The 20,087-nt window shown below is 41.2% G+C and overlaps 1 protein-coding gene across 2 annotated transcripts in view; it reads right to left on the reverse strand.

Annotated features, from left to right (window-relative positions):
- Positions 1-1,399: 1,399 nt before the first annotated feature.
- The window catches only part of ctnna1 (catenin (cadherin-associated protein), alpha 1), an 83,784-nt gene continuing 65,096 nt past the window's right edge, over positions 1,400-20,087 (reverse strand). The window contains exons 16-18 of one of the 2 annotated variants that reach the window (XM_034883245.1): positions 18,462-18,567; positions 4,217-4,351; positions 1,400-3,304 (exon numbers count right to left, since the gene is read on the reverse strand). In XM_034883245.1, the coding sequence (XP_034739136.1) occupies positions 3,014-3,304; positions 4,217-4,351; positions 18,462-18,567 (532 nt within the window). In that variant the 3' untranslated portion in view covers positions 1,400-3,013. The remainder of the gene's footprint in view (positions 3,305-4,216; positions 4,352-18,461; positions 18,568-20,087) is intronic. The other variant, XM_034883246.1, reaches the window with a different exon arrangement.

Below are 20,087 nucleotides of genomic sequence, written 5' to 3' on the forward strand. Positions count from 1 at the left end.
TGGTCAGCAAAGATGCACTTGACCTGCTGTCATGATAATTACGGACCAATAAGAAAGGATTTGAATGTGCCAGGTGAAAAGGAACCGCCCCAAGGTGCAGGGGATAAAACAGTGTGACTTAGGACTTTTCATCACTGGTTTCACGTGACTCCATCAGGGGGAAGCGTGGATCCAGTCCGCTGTCAGTTGCAGTGTTATGTTTGTTTGTGTCTTGTTGTCTTTGTCTTATCATCTTCATCACTGCTGTTGCATTAAACCTTTTCCTAATTCTCAATTCGACCCTCAGACTCCTTTTCCTCAGAGATCCGAACGAACGCGAAGTTAGTTATAAATATCTAACAAGTGGATGTACAATAGATGAGTTAGTTTAACTCAATAAGGAACAATCATCACCCAAATAAACTGATACTGAAACTGACCCGCATGTGTAAGAATAAGAAAAAGGGGATTTGTCTTCTCAGTGTTCTCTGTGATGAGTCGCACTGACTCTGACGCGTGATTACTACAGCACTTTGGGAAGAACAGCCAATTCATTGCAAATACTTCCTTGCTTCAGATACCTTTAGCTTCACATTGTACACTTCCGTGGGTCTCTCAGTGCATTTTCTCCACAGGCTATTGCTAAGGAGACACCACCAGAGGACTTATGTTTGATGTTAAAAGCTGCACCTTTCTTTTTAAGAGAACATAACCGACAACAGCCGAGCAGCTCAATTACAGAAGTTACGAGAGCATACTGTATATAGCCCTTAAGTCAGTAAAGCAGACTTTATGGTTGTATGTATACATTAAATACCTTAATTATGCACAGCAGCATATTTTGGGGTGTGCTAAAACTCATTTTACCATCGAGAGCAAAACAATATTTTTTATGTTTATTGACAATATCCTTTGGGGCTTGAACTTTTCTTGTTAGTACAACATAACTGTGGTATAATGGCAAAACAAAGCATATAAAGGAAAGTAAAAGTTCAAGGGAGTGGAGAAAAACGGAGATGGTCTGATACAATTTTTTGCTTCCCAATACCGATTCTGATACCTGAACTTATGCATCAGCCAATACCGAGTAGTGATCCGATATCAATAGGTCATATCTTTTATTATGTTTTAACAGCTGTGTACTACCATCTTTGTTGTCGGTCTGGCTCATGTCAAACTCTTTGTGAAACATGAACAAACGCAAACAATGAATGCCACAGAAATTTCTTTTTTTAACCAGTTTGACAGTCAGTTATAACGGGAAAAGAACATTAACTATACTAGAACGTAGATTTTCTTTAGGGGCTTATTACGTGGTATTGGATCAGTGCATAAATTCCAGTACTTCCTGATATCGAAGATATCTGAACATCTCTTAAACATCACTTCAGTGCGCAGACAAAGAACAAACAGTGGTTTAATTTGAACTGTTTATTAAGATATAAAGCAGGCACATGAATATAAGAAACGTGTGCACAACAAGTCAGCTCTCAATAACAAAAAATCCACAGCAAAGTTTGATAACACTCAAGCTTTAAATCCAAACTCAAATACAGCAAAAGACAAACTGTCAAAATGGTTGTTTATACAGTAAAAAAAAAAGAAAAAAATGAAAAATAGATAATCCTCCTGCTATAATTCACAGATGTCAGACGAGCAAAACAAAGATTCAGCCCCAAGACCAAAGCAGCAGGGTTTCAAAGCCTTGTTGTACACTAATGCACCGCTATGCAGCAGAATACTGTGTACGACTCAGACATCCTGCAGTGGTTACCTGAAGTTAAGAAAACCACACTCTCCTGTTTAACTTTAAAGCTCCAACTCCTGGCAATGGCTTTCTAGTTTTCTATAAAGATTGTGCCTGACATAAAACCTTGATTAGTGTTCATGCTTAAGGACAAGGAATATAACCAATAAGCAGAGTTTAAAGTCAGTGAAATCCCTTTTCCTCGCCTAGTTCAAAGCTGTGGAGAGAAAACTTATTGATCCCTCAATTTGGACCCATTCTGAGACTGTGGAAGGGTTTGGTCTCATAGTTAATGAAGCTTGTCAGCTTTGGAAGAGTAACGGCACGCGCTCTGCTCATTGTTTAGCCCACTGGGTTCTCCCACACTCTGAGGAGTTGCGGCTTATTTACAAAGTTTGACTGAACTGGTTGAATTCGTCTGCATTTAGTGTACGATTAAGCCCACGGACCAGGCTGGGGGGGGGAATACTCGGTTACGTTTGGTTTGCTGCATGTTGGGAACATGAAAAAAAGAATACAGAAAATACATGAGCTGCTTAAATTATAAAAAAAAAAAAAAACATTTATCAGTTAATGGGGTACATATCAGTCATTTAGCACTGAGAATAGTGTTCAGGTCAGTTTAAACTTATTGTAACTGTTTATAGTGGCATAACAAAGTATGCATAGTTAGGAAAAGGCAGGTGCACGTGGAAATGTAAAGACTTTGGTTCCTTAAGGCCTTAAGAACCAAAACACATCTAAAATCGACCAGTTAGCCCAGCACATCATAATGAACTAGTTATTGCTCAAGTTAAAAGAAGGCAGACAGATTTTGCATAGTTGATATTGGCAGTACAGAATGTATTTTGCCATAATCAGACCTTGTAGTGGAAAACACCAGCAAACCCACAGTATTATTATAAAACTGGTTAGAATACAAAATTATCAAAAGCCTCTTGGAATTAGTTTTTATATCTATGGAATCCACGCTACTTGCTCAAATAAACAAAAGAAAAATATTTTTTTCCAAATGCATCCATCCAGTTGATTTCCCTCTAACTGCATTTTCCAGAGAAGAGACAGTTACTGCTACAGACTAGAGACAATCGGAAATTATGGAATAGAAATGAGGCCGTGTAGAAATATAATGGGTCGAACAGACAAGCTGTCTATGCAAAGGTAGAGCAAATATGATAAAACCTTTTATTTTTTTTAGACTGGCAAGCTCTATCTATATATATATATATATATATATAAACTCAATGGTCAATATTTTGTGGTCTTTTGAATCCGATACAGGGGAGTCTAGATGCTATCCATGGCTTTAAACTCGCTGAGAGCCTGCACGGGGTTGATGTGCTTCTTCTGAGAGGATCTCTTGACCCTGTTGGTCTGGCCGTCATCCTGCTTCTCTCTCTTCACCAGAGGCTTCTTCTCAGGCGCTTTCATCCTCCAGGAGATAGCTGGCATGTTAAGGGACTCCATGTTTTTGCTCTTCTGGTACTTAGTAGAAGCAACATAGGAGGCCTTGACGGTGGACACCACGGTGTTCATCAGATTCTTCGCAGCCTGAATCAGGGACATGGCGCTGTCCAACTGAGTACATGGAAGAGACAGGAGAGAACATCAGAGAAATGGTTAGCCTTGTAAAACGGAGAAAGCAAAGCCTGTATTTCTTAAATGTACTGTAAATGGTTTCCAATTCATGTGTAGTGACAGTGAAATGTTCCTGTCTTTCTTATGTCGTCCAGCTCTGTACAGCAGGTTTGACGAGGGGAAACCAAAGTGTTTGTACGGAAGAGTTAACTACCAGAGTTTGCCTGGCATACAACCACAGATTTACGGAATTTGACAATATGGGAAAAGGTCACACTAATTTAATATCCACAAGAGCCTCAGAGACAATGGTGACACAAAACTGGATGTGTTGGAAGCATGGGCTCATTTCAACCCCACAGAAAGCAGGGGGGAATTCATTATATCCTGCACACAGAGACTACCTATTTTTAATCATTTGATTGGCAAATAAGTGGTTAACAAATGCTGAAGGGGGCTGTAAACATTTGTATAGTCTTATCTTAAGTCGTATTAAGGGTAGGAAACAATTAGTCAACATTACATTAGTCCTTTCAAGCACAGAGAAAGCCATTATTTCTGTTATCCGTTTATTCAATATGAAATATAAGCTGCAGAGAATGAATCATTAACTAATCACAACCAACAGCCAATGCCATTCAGTCTTAGTTTAAAAAAAAAAATGTATATGGGCGACACCATGCATCTGCTGTCGCTCTTCTCGCTCTCTTTTATTGGTAAGTTGCCACCTTTGTAGCTTCATTACAGTTCCCCCACCAACTCTGACCCCACACTGCAGTCCTCAAAAATAGTTTATAATAACAATGTAATACCCTATTTCAACTGCTCTACTAGTCTTTAGCTACTGTGGGGCATTCTGCACAATGACGATTGTAGTCAATGTGTCCATGGTTAGAATGACGTTGAACTTACCCCAGAGACAACCAGCTCCCCTCCCAGGTTCTGCACCTCGGCCTTCACCTTGCTGCAGATGTTAAGCTGGTGGCAATACAAGGCAATACGCTGCAGGTAGGCGAGCAGGTCCTGCTTACAGGTAGAGTCCGGGCACTGTGCGGGAGAAAGACAACGTGCATCAATTAGTATACAGGCAAGTAGTTACAAGACTACTTGCTTGCTGGTCGTATAATGAATAATTTTTTGGAACTTGCTGGAATGACTCAATCTGAATATTTATGGGATTCTTCTCTTGCATGATGATCTCACACTTTATCAAGATGAGTTAGTAGCAGTTTGACAGTAAGGTACACACCCACATTAGGGCCGTGCTCAGTGCCAAAATGACAAACGCACGCCCACAGCCGGTAGATTGATAACTCCTTTTCACAGGGTTAAGCACGATCAAGTCACACAGAATGCAAATTCTATTAGGCAGCAAACACTGCTGTCAATCAATTACTTTTAGGTGTTGGTAAGAATCTTGTATGAAGTCTTTTTGGAAACAAAAATACTTGATACAAAGTGTAAACAGCAGCTCTGTTAGTAGATCAAATGTAACAAAGTCATCATCACACCTCCCATCAGTAATCTGGGTTCTTGCAAGAAAAAAAGTTTGAGAACCCTCCATCCCAGCATAAACTGGGTGCAAATAAATTAGGTGCAACTAAACTGCTCAGGGTTGGAAAAGCAGTCAAAACGACTTGGATACATCCAATTTATTCTCAGAGGAAACAGAGACCATGAATTCTATATTAAGTTGAAAAAAACTCTTTTTCCTGTTACCAACAAGGCATCCCAATATTGTCAAAAGCCAGCTGGGGACACAACACAAAGTACTTTGGAGCCATGCAAAAAAATGCATCAACTTCAAGAAATCCAATAAATTATCATAACACCCACTCGAAAGTGGCAAAATGCGAGGTGCTCCACAAATTCATGTCATTTAACATTGGCAATCTTTTTGAATTATTTCATCTCATCATAATTAGACTCTGGTTCTACCTTGAAACATTTCCAATCTCTTTCCTAGTTTGCTAAACAAGCCCCCTGCCAGCATAGTAATTAGGCCACAGTACTCTTGTTAGCTGCTCATCAAGTGAGAGATGTAAACACCCTGATGGGGCTCTGACGCTTTACATCACGTTGTAGATCTCAGAGTGGCCTGACACACTAACAGTATGTCAACAACAATCATGACATGGTGAGACGGACTGGGTTACAGATCAGAGGCTGGCAGCTTTTCACATACCGTACTAATCTAACAATACCTGTGGAAAGCACAGCAGTGACCATGTGAGGGAGCAAGCCAAAAGAACATACTGGCTGAAACACCAGTCTTTGCAGGTGCTTGGCAGCCCGGAGACCTTTGGCACCTGTTAATTCTGAGTGCAGGGAAAAGGTGAAAGAGAGGTAATAGCGGCATCTTTTAATTGATGGAATCTCTGCAGGAAGGAGTTGGTGGGGTCAGTGCTGACAAACTGAAGTGTGCAGAGTATTTGCATGTGTAAAAGGCAAACTGAAGAAGCATTTTGTCTGGTCATAAGTGAGCAAATAACACACAGGGTGAACATCTCTCAATAATGGCCATTACTGCTATTAAAAAGCACTAAATCCACAAAAGGTGATGTAACCAAGGTTTGGTTTCCCTATCTAAAGAGAGAAAGGAAAACTGGATGAAACTTATTTGGCATCAAGATATCACGTCAAACAAATGCGGACTTAGGATGCTTCTAATCCTACTGAGCACGTCAGTATCCCTGGTGAGAGTAGAGCACTCGGCTGAATATAGTGCACTCACTCCCAGATATACAGCCAAGCACGCATGCGTTTACACACCGTCCGAGCCAGCACAACTGTGCTCATTCAAACAGAGTGATGGGGTGCTATAGTAGTGTAAGGACACAAAACATATGGTTAACAACATTCTTTCACCACACTCAAAGAAGCCCAGCCTATCTACACAAAGCCAAACACAACTAAACCCATCACATTTATGCATTTCCTTAGAATATTTATAAAATGGACTAAATCTTCTCTGCCACCACCATCCACTCCTGATCAATAGAAGGACGGTCTAAGTAGAGAGGAGGGAAATGTAAAAATTGACATTCTATTAAAGAAAGGTATGCAAGAGGAAATGAGGGGAAAAGAAGCTAGAGGGGATGATCAGCATACATGACAGAGACTGGAGACAATGGGAGGAGAAAGGTTAAAAAAAGAGGAAAGAACCAGAGGAAAATAAGTAATTGGAGAAAAGACAAGGATGAAGGGGGAAATCCAACTGGGGAAACGAGACATAGACAGGAGGATTCAACTGTAGTTGAGAAGGGGGGTTTGAGTAACTGTGTGTGTGTGTGTGTGTGTGTGTGTGTGTGTGTCACAGACACGCATGCAATAGCGAGACCTGGGATGAGGCTGAATGCAGCAGCCATGCTAATGAGAGCTTGAGGAAGTATTCAGACGGCTGAGAGCAGTGCACTGTGAAAGCATCACTTGTGCTCATACTCAGCTCAGCTGCTGGCTTCACTCAGCACTCAGGAAACTCTGCAAGGCTCCTCTGAGTGTGACATGTGAATACAGAAGTTGCACAAAGAACAGACAAGAACACCTTGGATTGTTTTGCTAATGCAAATCGGGCGCCCTGTGTGAGTGATTACCTCGGGTGTTATTCTCATGCTGGTCATCTTTTCAGGAGCCAAAGTACCTCATTGCCTGAGAGCACTCCCGATTTATCAGTAGGCAACTCACTTTTCACAAAGAAACCTTTTTAACTCTGGTTTTATATGCAATGGTATGAACAATTAATAGTGCAAATAACAAATGGGGCATATAATGTAGCTGTGTTATGTTGCTGTATCTGCAGGTTGTGCAGCAAACTTCATAACACAGCCGTCATATTGAAAATCCCGTCTAGCCTCACTTCTTAAACAATTCATTTCCATTTAACAAAACCAAATTTGCTTTGGTGTGAGAATAAATCGCTCTTGTTCCCACTGAGTGATGCTTTACTTCAACCATTATAGGCCATCATTGTAAAAAAATAAAATAAAAAAAATAAATAAGATATTGTCTTTTGTGAGTGCTGCTGTAAAATGTTCCTCAAGCCTGATGATATATGTTGTGTTTTCCCCACATGCTGTGTGTTATGGACTGGGACAGTTAACCTTGCTTGCTCAGCTAATATTGAGAGATGGCAAAGCAGGGAGAGGGGCACCGGAGACTTCATCACAAGACCGTGGATATTATTTTCGAGGCAAACTAATATAAAAGGTGAGTCACCATCTTTCAAACATGCCCTTATCTTTTCACTGTAGGCTTCAAGTGCCTTCTCAGGAAAAATAGAGGTGAAAAATCAAAGGATAGCAGATCACTATTATAATTTGCTAACTAACTGAGTCGCTCAAGGAACAATGCCTTAGACGACTTTTAGTATGTTCCATATTCATAAGCTATTTTGGATTCCTTAATATTTAATCTATTGCTCCAACAACAGGTTCAGAGGACAGAGTAAACCAAAGCAAAAATCTGTTTCCCTATACAACACACATGCCACCAAATAAGGAAAGGAAATGAGGCAATATCAATGACAAAGCCAGATGTCGAACAGAAGGATTTCACTTTGCTACGTGTTGGGTAATGTCCATGATAGAAATGATGATCAGGAAGGTCAGAACCCATCATTGGAAATGCCATGCAGTTCTGCTGAATTCCATTATACAGATGCAAAGCCACTGTGCTGCTGCTGCTGCCCGGCACTGACCTTTTAGGACGCATCACCCACAGGAAATGCCAATTCCCAATATTTACTGACAGGGCAGCATTCTAATGTGCGGCTGCCAGCAACCTGTTTGGGGGGTGCCACGGGGCGGTGAACACAAATGTATTTTCTGATGCGTTTTGATTTTCAGTAACTTCCTGTTTTAGGAAAATTCATACTGCCACTGTTCATGTTCCCTGGAGGGACTTTGCCTGTTGTACTGCTTTGGCCTTGCTACTGGTGAGCCAGACGGTACAGAGAAACCGCTAAAAAGAATATTTTATATCCAAAAGTATAAAGATTACTATGCCTCAATCCTATAAATTGCCCCATATCATAATGTACTGACAACAATTTGTTCTCCCACCATGATTAAATACAATCTTAAACAAATGAACACAAAAACCTTTATTCAGACAAGCTTATGTGTGGTGTTTTGGCTGGATATCCATAGCTCAAAGTAGGCCTGCACGATTAATTGTAAAAAAATAAATAAATCACAATCTCGATTCAACCTGTTCCCGATTTAATTTTTAAAAGATTTCTTTTTTTTTTAAACTCTGGTTCTGATTTCATTTTACAAGCCTAAAATAAGGTCTAAAATAGGTTTTAAAGCGCTTCAAAGCACTGCAATGCTCTCTCTTCTCTTCATTGAAGCCTCTATGTTTATTGTGGTGATGGCCAACGTGCTACAGGTGCCCCGTAAAAAAAAATCTGTTTGGTTAAAACGATCAAGTAAATGTCCTTAGCTTTTGTCTTTGTCATTGCCTTTCATAGAGCAGATAACGTTATATCTTTCCGACCGTGGCATTTCCCATAGACGGAAATAGTTTCCGACTGGGAACCCAGAAATTTCGACATTCCTTGTAAAAATGTAACTCAACAACATGGTTCGTGCCCCTCGCGGTACCAAAAGTCGGAAGAAAGCGGCAGAGTCCTATTTGATTATGACTGTCAAATAAAAGCCTTGCAGTGTAAGGTTGTAAAATATGTGGTCAGATTATTACAAGGAAACATCCAGCGAATTTGAAAGTATTTTTGTAAAACTTAAAACGGGGACACTAGACCTAGAGCTGTTCTCATTAGGGGCTGAGCCCCCCTTAAGGGGTGATACTAGAATCACCCCTGCTGCGATGTCATACTTGTACTCCACTACACCTCAGAGGGAAATGTTGTAATGTTTACTGAACTACATTTATCTGACAGCTTTTGCTTTATTGCTTCAGGCTTGCTTCTGCAAGAGCTCATTGAGTATCGGATATAATAAAAACTATAGAGGAAAAATTTTCCTTTGACATTGAAGCAGTCTTAAACGAGATCGCTGCAGTTTGCAGCAGAGAAACAAGCTACATCGTAAGTTACTAGGATAACTGTCCAGCATATATTTACGTTCATTAAAGTGCTCGTTTAGCTACTGACAGACTCAGATTAATATTCTAAGTGTCTGCCAACATTATGGAAATAATTTCTAAGTAGGTTGATCTTTCTGTTAAAGATTAGGATCCTTTTTCCAAAACATAAAAGTCCATGAAATTGCGTTCGCTAAACCCACCAGCTTCCATGTAAATAATCACTAATTTTAGCAACGTAAAATACGGCATTCTAAAACATCTGAGCTCCGAGCAACACTTGCTCTGGTGGTCTTGAGCCTGTGTGTGTAGGGTCTGCGACTATCAGTTACAATTGGTTAATGTTGGTGACCTGTCCCTGGCTGGATCTGTCCCCGGTTTTTACTGTGACTGACAGACCCGAAATTGGAAGGAAAGAAACCGGGGAAGTCTGTTCACCTTACTCTAAAACTTGCCCTGTTAACTGCAGTTTTCGCTCAGTGGAAGCTTGTACGCGTAGCTGCAGCTACTCAGTGTTGCCTGCACCGAATCTGGTTAGGGCTTTTTTTAATCAAATGTACTTGCAAATTTATATCAATCAAGTTTAACATAAAAATTGTCTGGAATTCTCCTTTAATGGGCTTAACAGTTAATGTGCTGTACATTAGATTTTGTCAGTCTGGTGCTGATTAAGTTACTGTTAATGGCTAAATATAAATCTGCCATGGTCTACAAATGTCAACAGAGATTCATTTTAAATAGTATGATAGCCAGATCTCTTCTCCTCACTGCATCTGCTAAAAAGATGCTCCATATTTGCGTGGGGCAAATTCAATCACGCTGGCACTTGGGAATGTTAATGTGACACTGAAGCAGACAGAGAGTCTGAGTATGACAGGAGAAAATACAGCTGGGGGAAAGCCAAAAAGACTGACTTTAGAAGTGTCCACAGGGACCAATTAAATGGCCCTCATCATTTTTTAATGTTCATGCTGCACCTGTCAGTCAGGCATTTCAATGTAGTACTTGTAGGCAAAACTGATAACCACCATCAACTTACCACGGCTGTTACTGAATAGCCAAGTACTAACAGGCATGTCAAAACAGTACATTCACTTGTACGTACACAACAGTACGTACACACAGACTTTGACTTTTATTTGGCCTGTCCCTTGAATGCTTTTTGGCTCAATTGCTTCCTGACTGCTCCAATACCTTCCAAAAAGTTGAAAGTCAAGACCATCAATGCTTTCAAGAAGAAAAAAAAAGTCTATGTTCCTCCCAAATGATTATCCACCTTTGGGAGCTCTTTGGTTACCAAATGTGTCTCTTTCAAGGCCAAACTCTTTTTATTCCTTCAGGATTGAGACAAAGCATCAATATATTGAATTACCAAGGGTAAATGCCTTTCAAAACAACCAATTGGGAGTTGATAAGTTTTCTCAACCAGTAAATAAGGTGGGCTTCCCTTGGTTTGGCGGAACTGAAGTTGGCTGAGGGCTGACCTCTGAACTGCTGAGCTGAGAATTTGTGGACTCTCTGGGTGATTTTGCTTCTCCACTGCAGTAGGTAATTTACAACCCCTTCTGCTGTAAAGCGTCTAGGGCCAGAGCCGGGATTAGACTTTGACCAGCAACAGAGCCCATGGATCACCATAAATCCCCACTGATTGAATGCAAATTGGAAAAGTACACTATGTATGTCAGTATACATCATGAGAATAAAGCGCGCACACACACACACACACACACACACACACACACACACACACACACACACACACACACACACACACACACACACACACACACACACACACACACACACACACACACACACACACACACACACACACACACACACACACACACACACACACACACACACACACACACACACACACACACACACACACACACACACACACACACACACACACACACACGCCTTATTTTATGTGTTTGTATGCGAGTATGCAAGTGTTTATGTGGTGAGAAGGCAAACTGAAATTTATGGGCTACATGGTGGCTAACACATTTGCATTATAAATCTCAATTACATAGCATTATTTGTTTACCAGGCTGCTTAGATGGAATTCTCATAAGGTGCCCTGCAGAGGGGGTCATAAATTCTTAATAAACTGCAGTGCAGACCTTTGTACAGCACTGACCTAAATTCTGCAGCTCATCTCTGCGCTACACCCAGTTCTTTAAACTTTAGTAAGGCTCTATTACACATATTTAACTTATTTTCAGAAAACCCAAACTAGCCCATGTCCACCTAAACATCTCAGTTGAACACAACATGTACATTAGAAATTACACCATGACACAGTCTTGCAAAGGAAAATGTGTTATATGTCAGTCTGGGACCATCTGCCAATGTGTTTTATATGAGGCGTAAACCCCTTATAGGCCCTGCGGGCCAGAGACACAGAGCACAAGGGATTAACATGCCTAGGTTAATAAGCAGTCCCAGCATCATCTTTGCTCCTCCGACTCTGTGTCTGCATATTGGTGGTGGTTCGCTTAACTATTGCTGCTGGAGAATGTAGACCATCCCAACGTACCATGCACTTGCTGCCAGTGGGCCTGTGGCATCTCCCGCTTTATTAGAGATACGGCCCTAAATATAAACTGTCTGTGTAAATAAATTAATTTAAAAAGACCTGCCACCTGGCAATTATACTGCTAATTAAAAGGCAAAGCACTCTTAATGGATTCATCTCTCAGGAGGGATGTTCCTTTCTCTACACAAATGCAATCCCCCTTTTTTCTACATTTCCTATCTTTCCATCATTATCCACCATACCCAATGTCCATCCCTCAGAGCCCTGGCTGATGTGTTACGGTTAAGTGTCAACTGGTTTGCTAGTGTTTTGGTCTCTGCTGAGAGAGAAAGGCTAAGAGGGACATCTGGATGGGTTCAGAGGCTGGAGGGGGTCCTCACTCTTGGCAAAGACTTGTGTTCGAACAGCCAAAGCTCTTCATTTATTCATACTTTGAGTGCTTCAAACCCTGATATGCCCTAATAGTGTGTACACACACAAACGTACATACATACGTATACACAGAGACACAAGTACCTACAAATAGTTGAAGATGAGAGAATAAAATTGTTGACGCACATGCTTGTGGAGAGTCAGTCAGGCCAGTCAACAGACACGCGCATGCATGCACGCACAACATGAGGAAAATATCTAACTGCTATTATTTTTGACTGATATTGCGATGTGATTCACAATATTGAGGGGATGATTGCTTTTCTATCACTATTCTCATAAAAAAAATTTACCATTGAAAGAAATTAAAATGATTATAGTGTGATTTTTGCAAGGATCAGTACCAAACAAAGATGTTTTCTTTTGTCCGTAGGATATAATTTGCAGGCCGGGACGTCTCTGCAGCACCCCAATACTTCCTTTAGAATGGTTTGACACATATTTTGCCGTTAAATATCGCGCCCCTCTGCGATTTGGAAATTGCACTAGTCCATATTGCAATTTCGTTATAATTGCAATTAATTGTGTAAAACACGCACACACCCACACCCACCCCCACACCTGTTTTCTTTGGGGGATAACATGGTTTTCGTTAAAGTGAATAAGCATCTTCAAATGCAGCTATGAGGCATAAAAAAGTCACTTTCCAGAACGGCTTATTCCCTACACATGATTTGGATTCAGATGCAATTAGGTCAGACCAGATAAGACTTATACTTGATAGACAGGGGCCTGTATTATTTAGGATCTGAGATCACCTTAATAAAATATCAGACATGCAGGGAACTTAAGAGGCCAGCATGTCATTATGGACTGTGAGGGAGTGATCTAAATGCAGATGTTTCCAGTATGTGGTGGCATAATTGAAACCCATTGCCGTAGACCAATAAGACTAACATTCTTGATTTACCTCTTACATCCCCTTTTAATTTATAAAAAAAAGTTTTATAAGCATGGGATTTATTGTGATGCCAATATCAGTACATCATTATCTCTGCTCATGTTAAAGAACCGGCGGGGGAGAGCTTTGATGTAAAACAACGTTATCCTTAAATCAATTATTAACCACTGCCTTGAGTAGGAAAACCTGGACTGTTATGAGATAAATATTTAATTATGGTGCTAAATACATTCAAACAGATTTTTTTGTGACCAATGCATAGCATTAAAATCCATGTGTTGTAGTCAGCCTTGAAACATTCAACTTGTAGGCGCATGGATGACTCCAATGGTAGAGCGGGAGCCCATATATAGAGGTTTACTCCTCAACACAGCGGGCCAGGGTTCACTGTCCTGTCATTAAAGGCCTAAAATGCCACAAGAAAAAAAAACATTCAACCTGTATTAACTCATTACCTAACAAAGAAGCTTTATGCTGTTTTAACATTTTTACCAACATATCAGTAGTGATGTGAACAAAAGCAGAGCAAAAGAGCCTGGCAATGTTATCGAAATCCTACATCAAGCATCTAAAGCCAGTGTGTGCCTTCTTGAGCGTATGTGTGTTCTTGGATAGAAATAGAAGACACACACAACTGCTACATCTAAACCACAGAAGTTACCAATGTCTTCACAGGAGAAGACCTCAATCTGACAACCATGTCTTGCTGCAAACATCAAAAGCCAACTCGTCCGAGATTTAACAACAAAATGTATACATATTGCAGACAGAGGCCATAAGTCTCTATCTAAGAGATGGCAAATGAATGAGTTGGGGGATAAATCATGTACAGTTTCTCTCTGAGGAGTGGTACAGTGCAAGTATTTAAGTGAAATATGAGGCCATGGATAATTGAATGTGTGTTTCCTAGTGTCCAGGACCATAGTCTCTGGGGTAAGGGATAGATATGGAGAGATGATGGAATCAGGAATGGGAGAGTGGGAGATGGAAATACGAGAAAGAGGGAGGGAGTGTTTGATCCAGAAAGAAATTGGCAAAGCCTGGTAAGAGGCGTCTCATGAATAACGCAAATCATATCAGTTGTTAACATCTGAAAGACAAGCTTTTTACTTGAATTTGTTCCCAAAGGTGTAAATGCAAAAAAATGAAATAAGCATTTGTGCAAAAAGAAATGATATGTACTGCATGTTGGTTTGTTACTATCTTTTTGTTTAGCGCTCTTAAAGTACTGTATTTGTCCAAATATGAGACTCGTTTTTTTTCCTGCAAATTTTTCTGAAAAAGTGGGGGTGTCTTATAATGGGGCTCTAGACTTTCTGCTAACTATTCAAGTTACAAAGGCTGGTTTTAGAACATGAGGGATGTCACCATAATCCATTTTATTTTAATGTTACATACAGCCGGTCAAAATGGCGGAGTTCAACAGCCTCCTGAAAACTGGGTAACACATGGTCAAGGGAGATAGAGAAGGACTGAAGAGAGGGAGCAGCGAATCAGAGAAATAAAATGTGTTTTTGTCAATTCTTCACTAGAAGTGTAACTGTAGCAAGCCTCTCACTATGCAAGGACATAGGCCGTTGGTGAAATGTCCAAAGTCTAACGGCAAGGAGTGGGAAACACAGATTTAAGCCTTATCCTAAGTAACATCAAAGGATCGGCCAAGAAGAAGCTGGAGAAAATGGGTGACCTTATCTACAGCTACATAGTGAAGGAGCAAGTCAGAAAGACGTGCTTCATGCCCCCAAGTCCCATCGGCTGAAAGAAATCCAACAACTTGTGAAAGAGAGGCGACGGCTAAGAAAGTTGTGAAGAAAGGTGGCGGCAAAAGAAAGAGGACCTAAAGCGCAGGCTCCCAAAACTCTGCCGAGCAGAAAGCCTCCAGATGCGCCGGAAAAAAGAAAGAAAAAGACAGAACCGATTTCTTTAAAGACACCGTTAAATCTGTAAAAGGCGTGTTCACAAAGGACAAGAGTTGATCCCTAAAAACATCAAAAGACCAGGTTGAAGAGCATCTGAAAACCGTCTATGATGATGAGAAAAAAGATGAACTGATAGTTGTCACCACTGACATCCCTCCAACATCACCCCCACAACATCAGTTTAATATCAGCCCTCCCGAGCTGAATCAGGCAGGGAAAAGGGCAAGATCGGCATCTGCACCAGGCCCTAATGGCGTCCCGCATAGTGTTTAGAAGAATGCTCCAGATTGTAAAAATCCTGTGGAAAAACATGAAAGTAGCGTGGGACAAGCAAATTATTCCAAAAGCCTGGCGAAGAGCAGGTGGGGTGTTCATTCCTAAAGAAAAGAACTCAACCACCATTGAACAGTTCTGCCAGATAGACCTTCTGAACATTGAAGGCAAGATATTTTTCAGTGTGTTGGCAGAACAACTGACAGAGTATTTAAACAAAACCACTTCATCGACACATCAATCCAAAAGACTGGCTTTGCAGGCTTTTCAGAATACCTTGAACATAACACCATCATATGACGTCAAATCCAGACTGCAAAGAAAAAAGGGAAAGATCTCCACGTCTTGTTCCTCGATCTGGCTAATGCCTATGGGTCAGTCCCTCATTCAGTTTTGTGTGCTGCTTCCAGGTGCCGACCGCAATCACAAATGTAGTGAAACAATACTTTCAGCATTTACAATTTTGCCTCACAACATCAGGCTTCCCACAAATTGGCAACCGCTAGAAGTAAACAGTATGGTATGGCAGGGTGTACCATCTCCCCATTGGCCTTCACCAGTTTGAGTCTACATGGACGATTTAACAACACTCAACTGTCCGCTCCACCAGGAGATTGCTGGAGAAACTTCATCAAAATATAACATGGCCAAGGATGAAGTTAAAGACCACTAAGTGCAAAAGCATTTCCATTGTGAAAGGCCAAGTCACAGACCTTAGATTTCATGTTGGCGGAACTGTCCCAACTGTTTCAGAAATGCCAGTAAAGAGCTTGGGGAGAGGATATGGTGCGAAGCTCAAAGTCACCGATCAGTTTGAACAACTAAAAAAAATTATACCTGCATGTACATGAAGCACATCAACAAGGCAATCTTGTTGCCAGGAAAACCCAAGTTGTGGTGCTTTCAGTTTGGCATACTCCCCAGACTCTAGTAGCCATTAACTGTGTATGAGATCCCTGTCACCAAGGATAAAAAGTTGGAATGGCACACAGCTAATGCGGTGTCTTGGAGTTCCACGTTGTTTAAGTTCCGGTGGACTTTATGGACATGGCAAATTGGAATTACCAATCACAGGGCTTGTGCAAGAGTTCAAATGCACCAAAGCAAGGCTTGTCTTGACCCCAACTGATTCTGAGGATGAAGTCATCTGAACAGCAGCCCTCTGGGTGGTAGCGGGAAGGAAATGGACTCCATCCAAAGCTGTTAAGAATGCAAATTCTGCGCTTCACTTCAGAGATGTGGTTGTACAAGTCCAGCATGGGAGGGCAGGGTTTGGACTCATCCCAAAAACTCTCCTGTGGCGCAAAGCAACATTAGTGCAGAAGAGACAGCTAGTGGTAGAAGAAGTCAGGAGACAGGAGGAGGGTGAGCGAAATGGCAAGTCAAGCAGGGGAGATGAACCAACTGGGAGAAGAAAAAGCTCAGCTGGCATAGCATCTGGCAGATGGAGGAAAAGCAGCTGTTTTGTCATCAAGGCCACATCCAATCTGCTACCTTCCCCCCAAAATCTGAAAATGTGGTACGGAGAAGATCCCGCTTGTCCCCTATGTCAAGTACCTGCATCCCTAAAGCTATCTATCATCAGGGTGCCCTACAAGTCTCACCCAAGAGCGCTATACTTGGCGGCATAAACAAGTACTCAGAGAGCTAGCGTCAATACTGGAACAGAAGTGTACCGCCAAAAAACCACCTCCCACAAATATCAGCAGGTCAGGTCAACTTCGGAAATTTCACACCAGCTGGCCAAAATCAAGAACATCACACAACACCTAAGGATTCAAGCATCCTGAAGACAGGGCAGGATTGGAAGTGGACCTTGATAAGAAGCTTGTGTTTCCCCCAGAAAAACACCTAACAGTTCAGCAAGCTACAGAATAGTTTTAACTTATGTTCTGGGCTACGTAGCTACATAACGTCAAAGTCCTACGTCCAAACACGAGCCGCTACATTCTATCCCTTTGTCTGTCTGAGTGCGAGTGCTTGGCAGGAAATCAAAGTGATGACTCTCATCAAGGATTTGGTTTATTTTAAAAATATATTTGTATTCACTTCATATAAAGTTTATTGTGAAAAAGAATGTCCTGGCTGCCATGGAGCTCCGACAGCGATGAAAATAACGGCAATCAAAAAAAAAAGTACATGAAATGGTGTTGACTCGCCAATTAAAAAAGGAGAATTCAACTTGGTTAGAGAGCTAAGGTGCCACAACGAAAGGTTCCATAATACATTAGGTTGGACAAGAATTAGTTTGATGTCGTCCAGTTGTCTCATTGGTTGTGCTTTGAAAGGTCAGAGACACCAAAGGCCAAAGTTAAAAAAAATTGAACTTTGAGCGCAACAGCACTTTTAAGCAGTTTGCCTTGCTGAGGGTAGCACTCCGCCGAGTGTGTCTGTACTGCTCTCCCCATAGAAAAACAAAGGCACAGCCCGTGGTTTTATCGCAGATCACGTGTAGGCACCTAACGCAACAATCGCACAAACGTCCGATTCTTAGAGGACATTCTGAGGTCTTTCATTGCAAATACACAACGGCAAAGGGGCGGCTGTGGCTCAGTGGTAGAGCGGTTGCCTGCCAATTGGACGGTTGGTGGTTCGATCCCCGCCCCTGCAGTCATTGTCGAAGTGTTCTTGGGCAAGACACTGAACCCCAAGTTGCCCCCGGTGCTGCGCATCGGAGTGTGAATGTGTGTGCATGTTTATCTGATGAGCAGGTGGCACCTTGTACGGTAGCCCCGGCCACAGTGTATGAATGTGTGTGAATGGTGAATGTTTCCTGTAGATGTAAAAGCGCTTTGAGCAGTTGTTAAGACTGGAAAAGCGCTATATAAATACAGCACATTTACATTTACATTTACAAAGTAAAACCCTCATTTAACAACATTTTTCACGTAGTTGCCCCTGCCTCACACCTGTAATTTTGCAATACACTTGCCATTCGTGTAAGGTCTCAAATTTTGTGCTATAATGTTTACTCACAAACAAAAGGATTGTTTTGTTTTTGTCCTTTGTGCTGCTGCACTTGGTGCTTCATTAAGATCTTACATTGTCAGCGATAGTGCGGCCCAGCTTGTCCATTCGTGATCCCGCCTCCGCAATTTTCTTGGCAGCGCTGATGACATCAGATGTGTTCTTCAGTGGCCCTTTCCCCCTGGGGAGAAAAAGTGGAAAACGAGTCACCGTTTCTGATATACAGCAGCCTCATTCAATATGCAGGAGCCACATCTCAGTCATGAAGTGGTTTGTTTGGGAAGGTTGTTTCCACACAAACATTTCTTTAGAAAATGTTTAAAAATACATGTTTATGCAAGTGCACAGGTGATTCCACACAAACAAAACACTAACAGTCTGGCACCATATTGTTCAGTCAGAGATAAGCACATTAACCCATGAAACGTAGAGAGGCAGCCTTCACTCTCAGGACCATCTGTAAAGATTAGGATCATGGCGCTGTACTCTTGTTGCACCATCACCCCACTTACAAATCCTGGTGCTAAACTATTATTTCCTGTAATTTTGGCAAATGATCGATAAAATACGTTAGTAGCATGATTTAAGAAATTGGCAGCATTATCATATCCAGAAAACCTGAGTAAACCCTGATTCAAGAAACCATCATATTATAGTTTGTCTCCAGCACCAAATGCTTTCTATCACAACAGAACTTCTCAGTTCAATCTACTTGGCCCCTTTAATTCAAGCAGCTTTGAGGGGTTTATTAGAAGGATAAGTCGCAAATCCAACTGGTTTCATGTCTGTCGGCGGAGAAATGTTGGTTGGCCTCAAAAATTATACACACACGCGCACACGCACATCATTTGTATGGTCATTTTCATCCAAGTACGGACAAGAAAACCCTAAGAAAAGAGCCAAAGGAAGAAAAAAAAAAAAGAATTGAAAGAGATAGAGTACAATTGTTTTTAACAAAAGCGCCACCAGGCATTTAGGGATACTATAACTTACAAGTCCGATGCTCAAGAGCGTCTGTATCCTTTTGTTATTGCTGATGGGCCGTTAATGCATCAACCATCTCTATAGCGCTGCGTTAATCTCTCTAGCAGCAAGGACAAATGCAGCCCCCACCCATTTTTTCAAGCCAGATAGTTTTTTTAACAGTTTGAATCCACACAAAAAAACAATGTTTTTTATTTCACATTTTATTCTCTATTTTGCCTATTTCTTCTTTCTTTAATTTGACTTGCTTTTCAAGGAAAAACTCAATTTCAAAAGTACAATTAGACAACTATTTAACACTGATTTTATTTTACCATTCCAGTAGACATTATGTCAACAAAGCACAATAAAACTTAATAAAATAAATTGGTAAAATAAAAATGCTTTTATTTGGCCTTCTTCAAGCCCCTTTTCTTTAGCCTATACCTGACTGCTGACAGATGTAACATACTAAGTGCTTGCATTGTACAAAAGATCACTCCGAGTGCATACCAAGGAGCATGCACGCTCAACACAGTGTGCGGGCACGTGCATTACACGAGAAAAGAAAAGAGACTGACACTGTTCCGAGGATAATTAGCCAGTTACAATCATGTGTGTGCGTCCTTGAGATCTGTCAGTCCTATAATTAATTCATTAAAGTCTCTCAAGTCTCTAGTCTAGCTCTCGCTAACGTCCACATTGCAGACGTGTTCGCTGCTTTATAAAAACCTGCGC

The sequence above is a fragment of the Etheostoma cragini genome, chromosome 10, assembly GCF_013103735.1.
Source record: "Etheostoma cragini isolate CJK2018 chromosome 10, CSU_Ecrag_1.0, whole genome shotgun sequence".
Classification (NCBI taxonomy): domain Eukaryota; kingdom Metazoa; phylum Chordata; class Actinopteri; order Perciformes; family Percidae; genus Etheostoma; species Etheostoma cragini.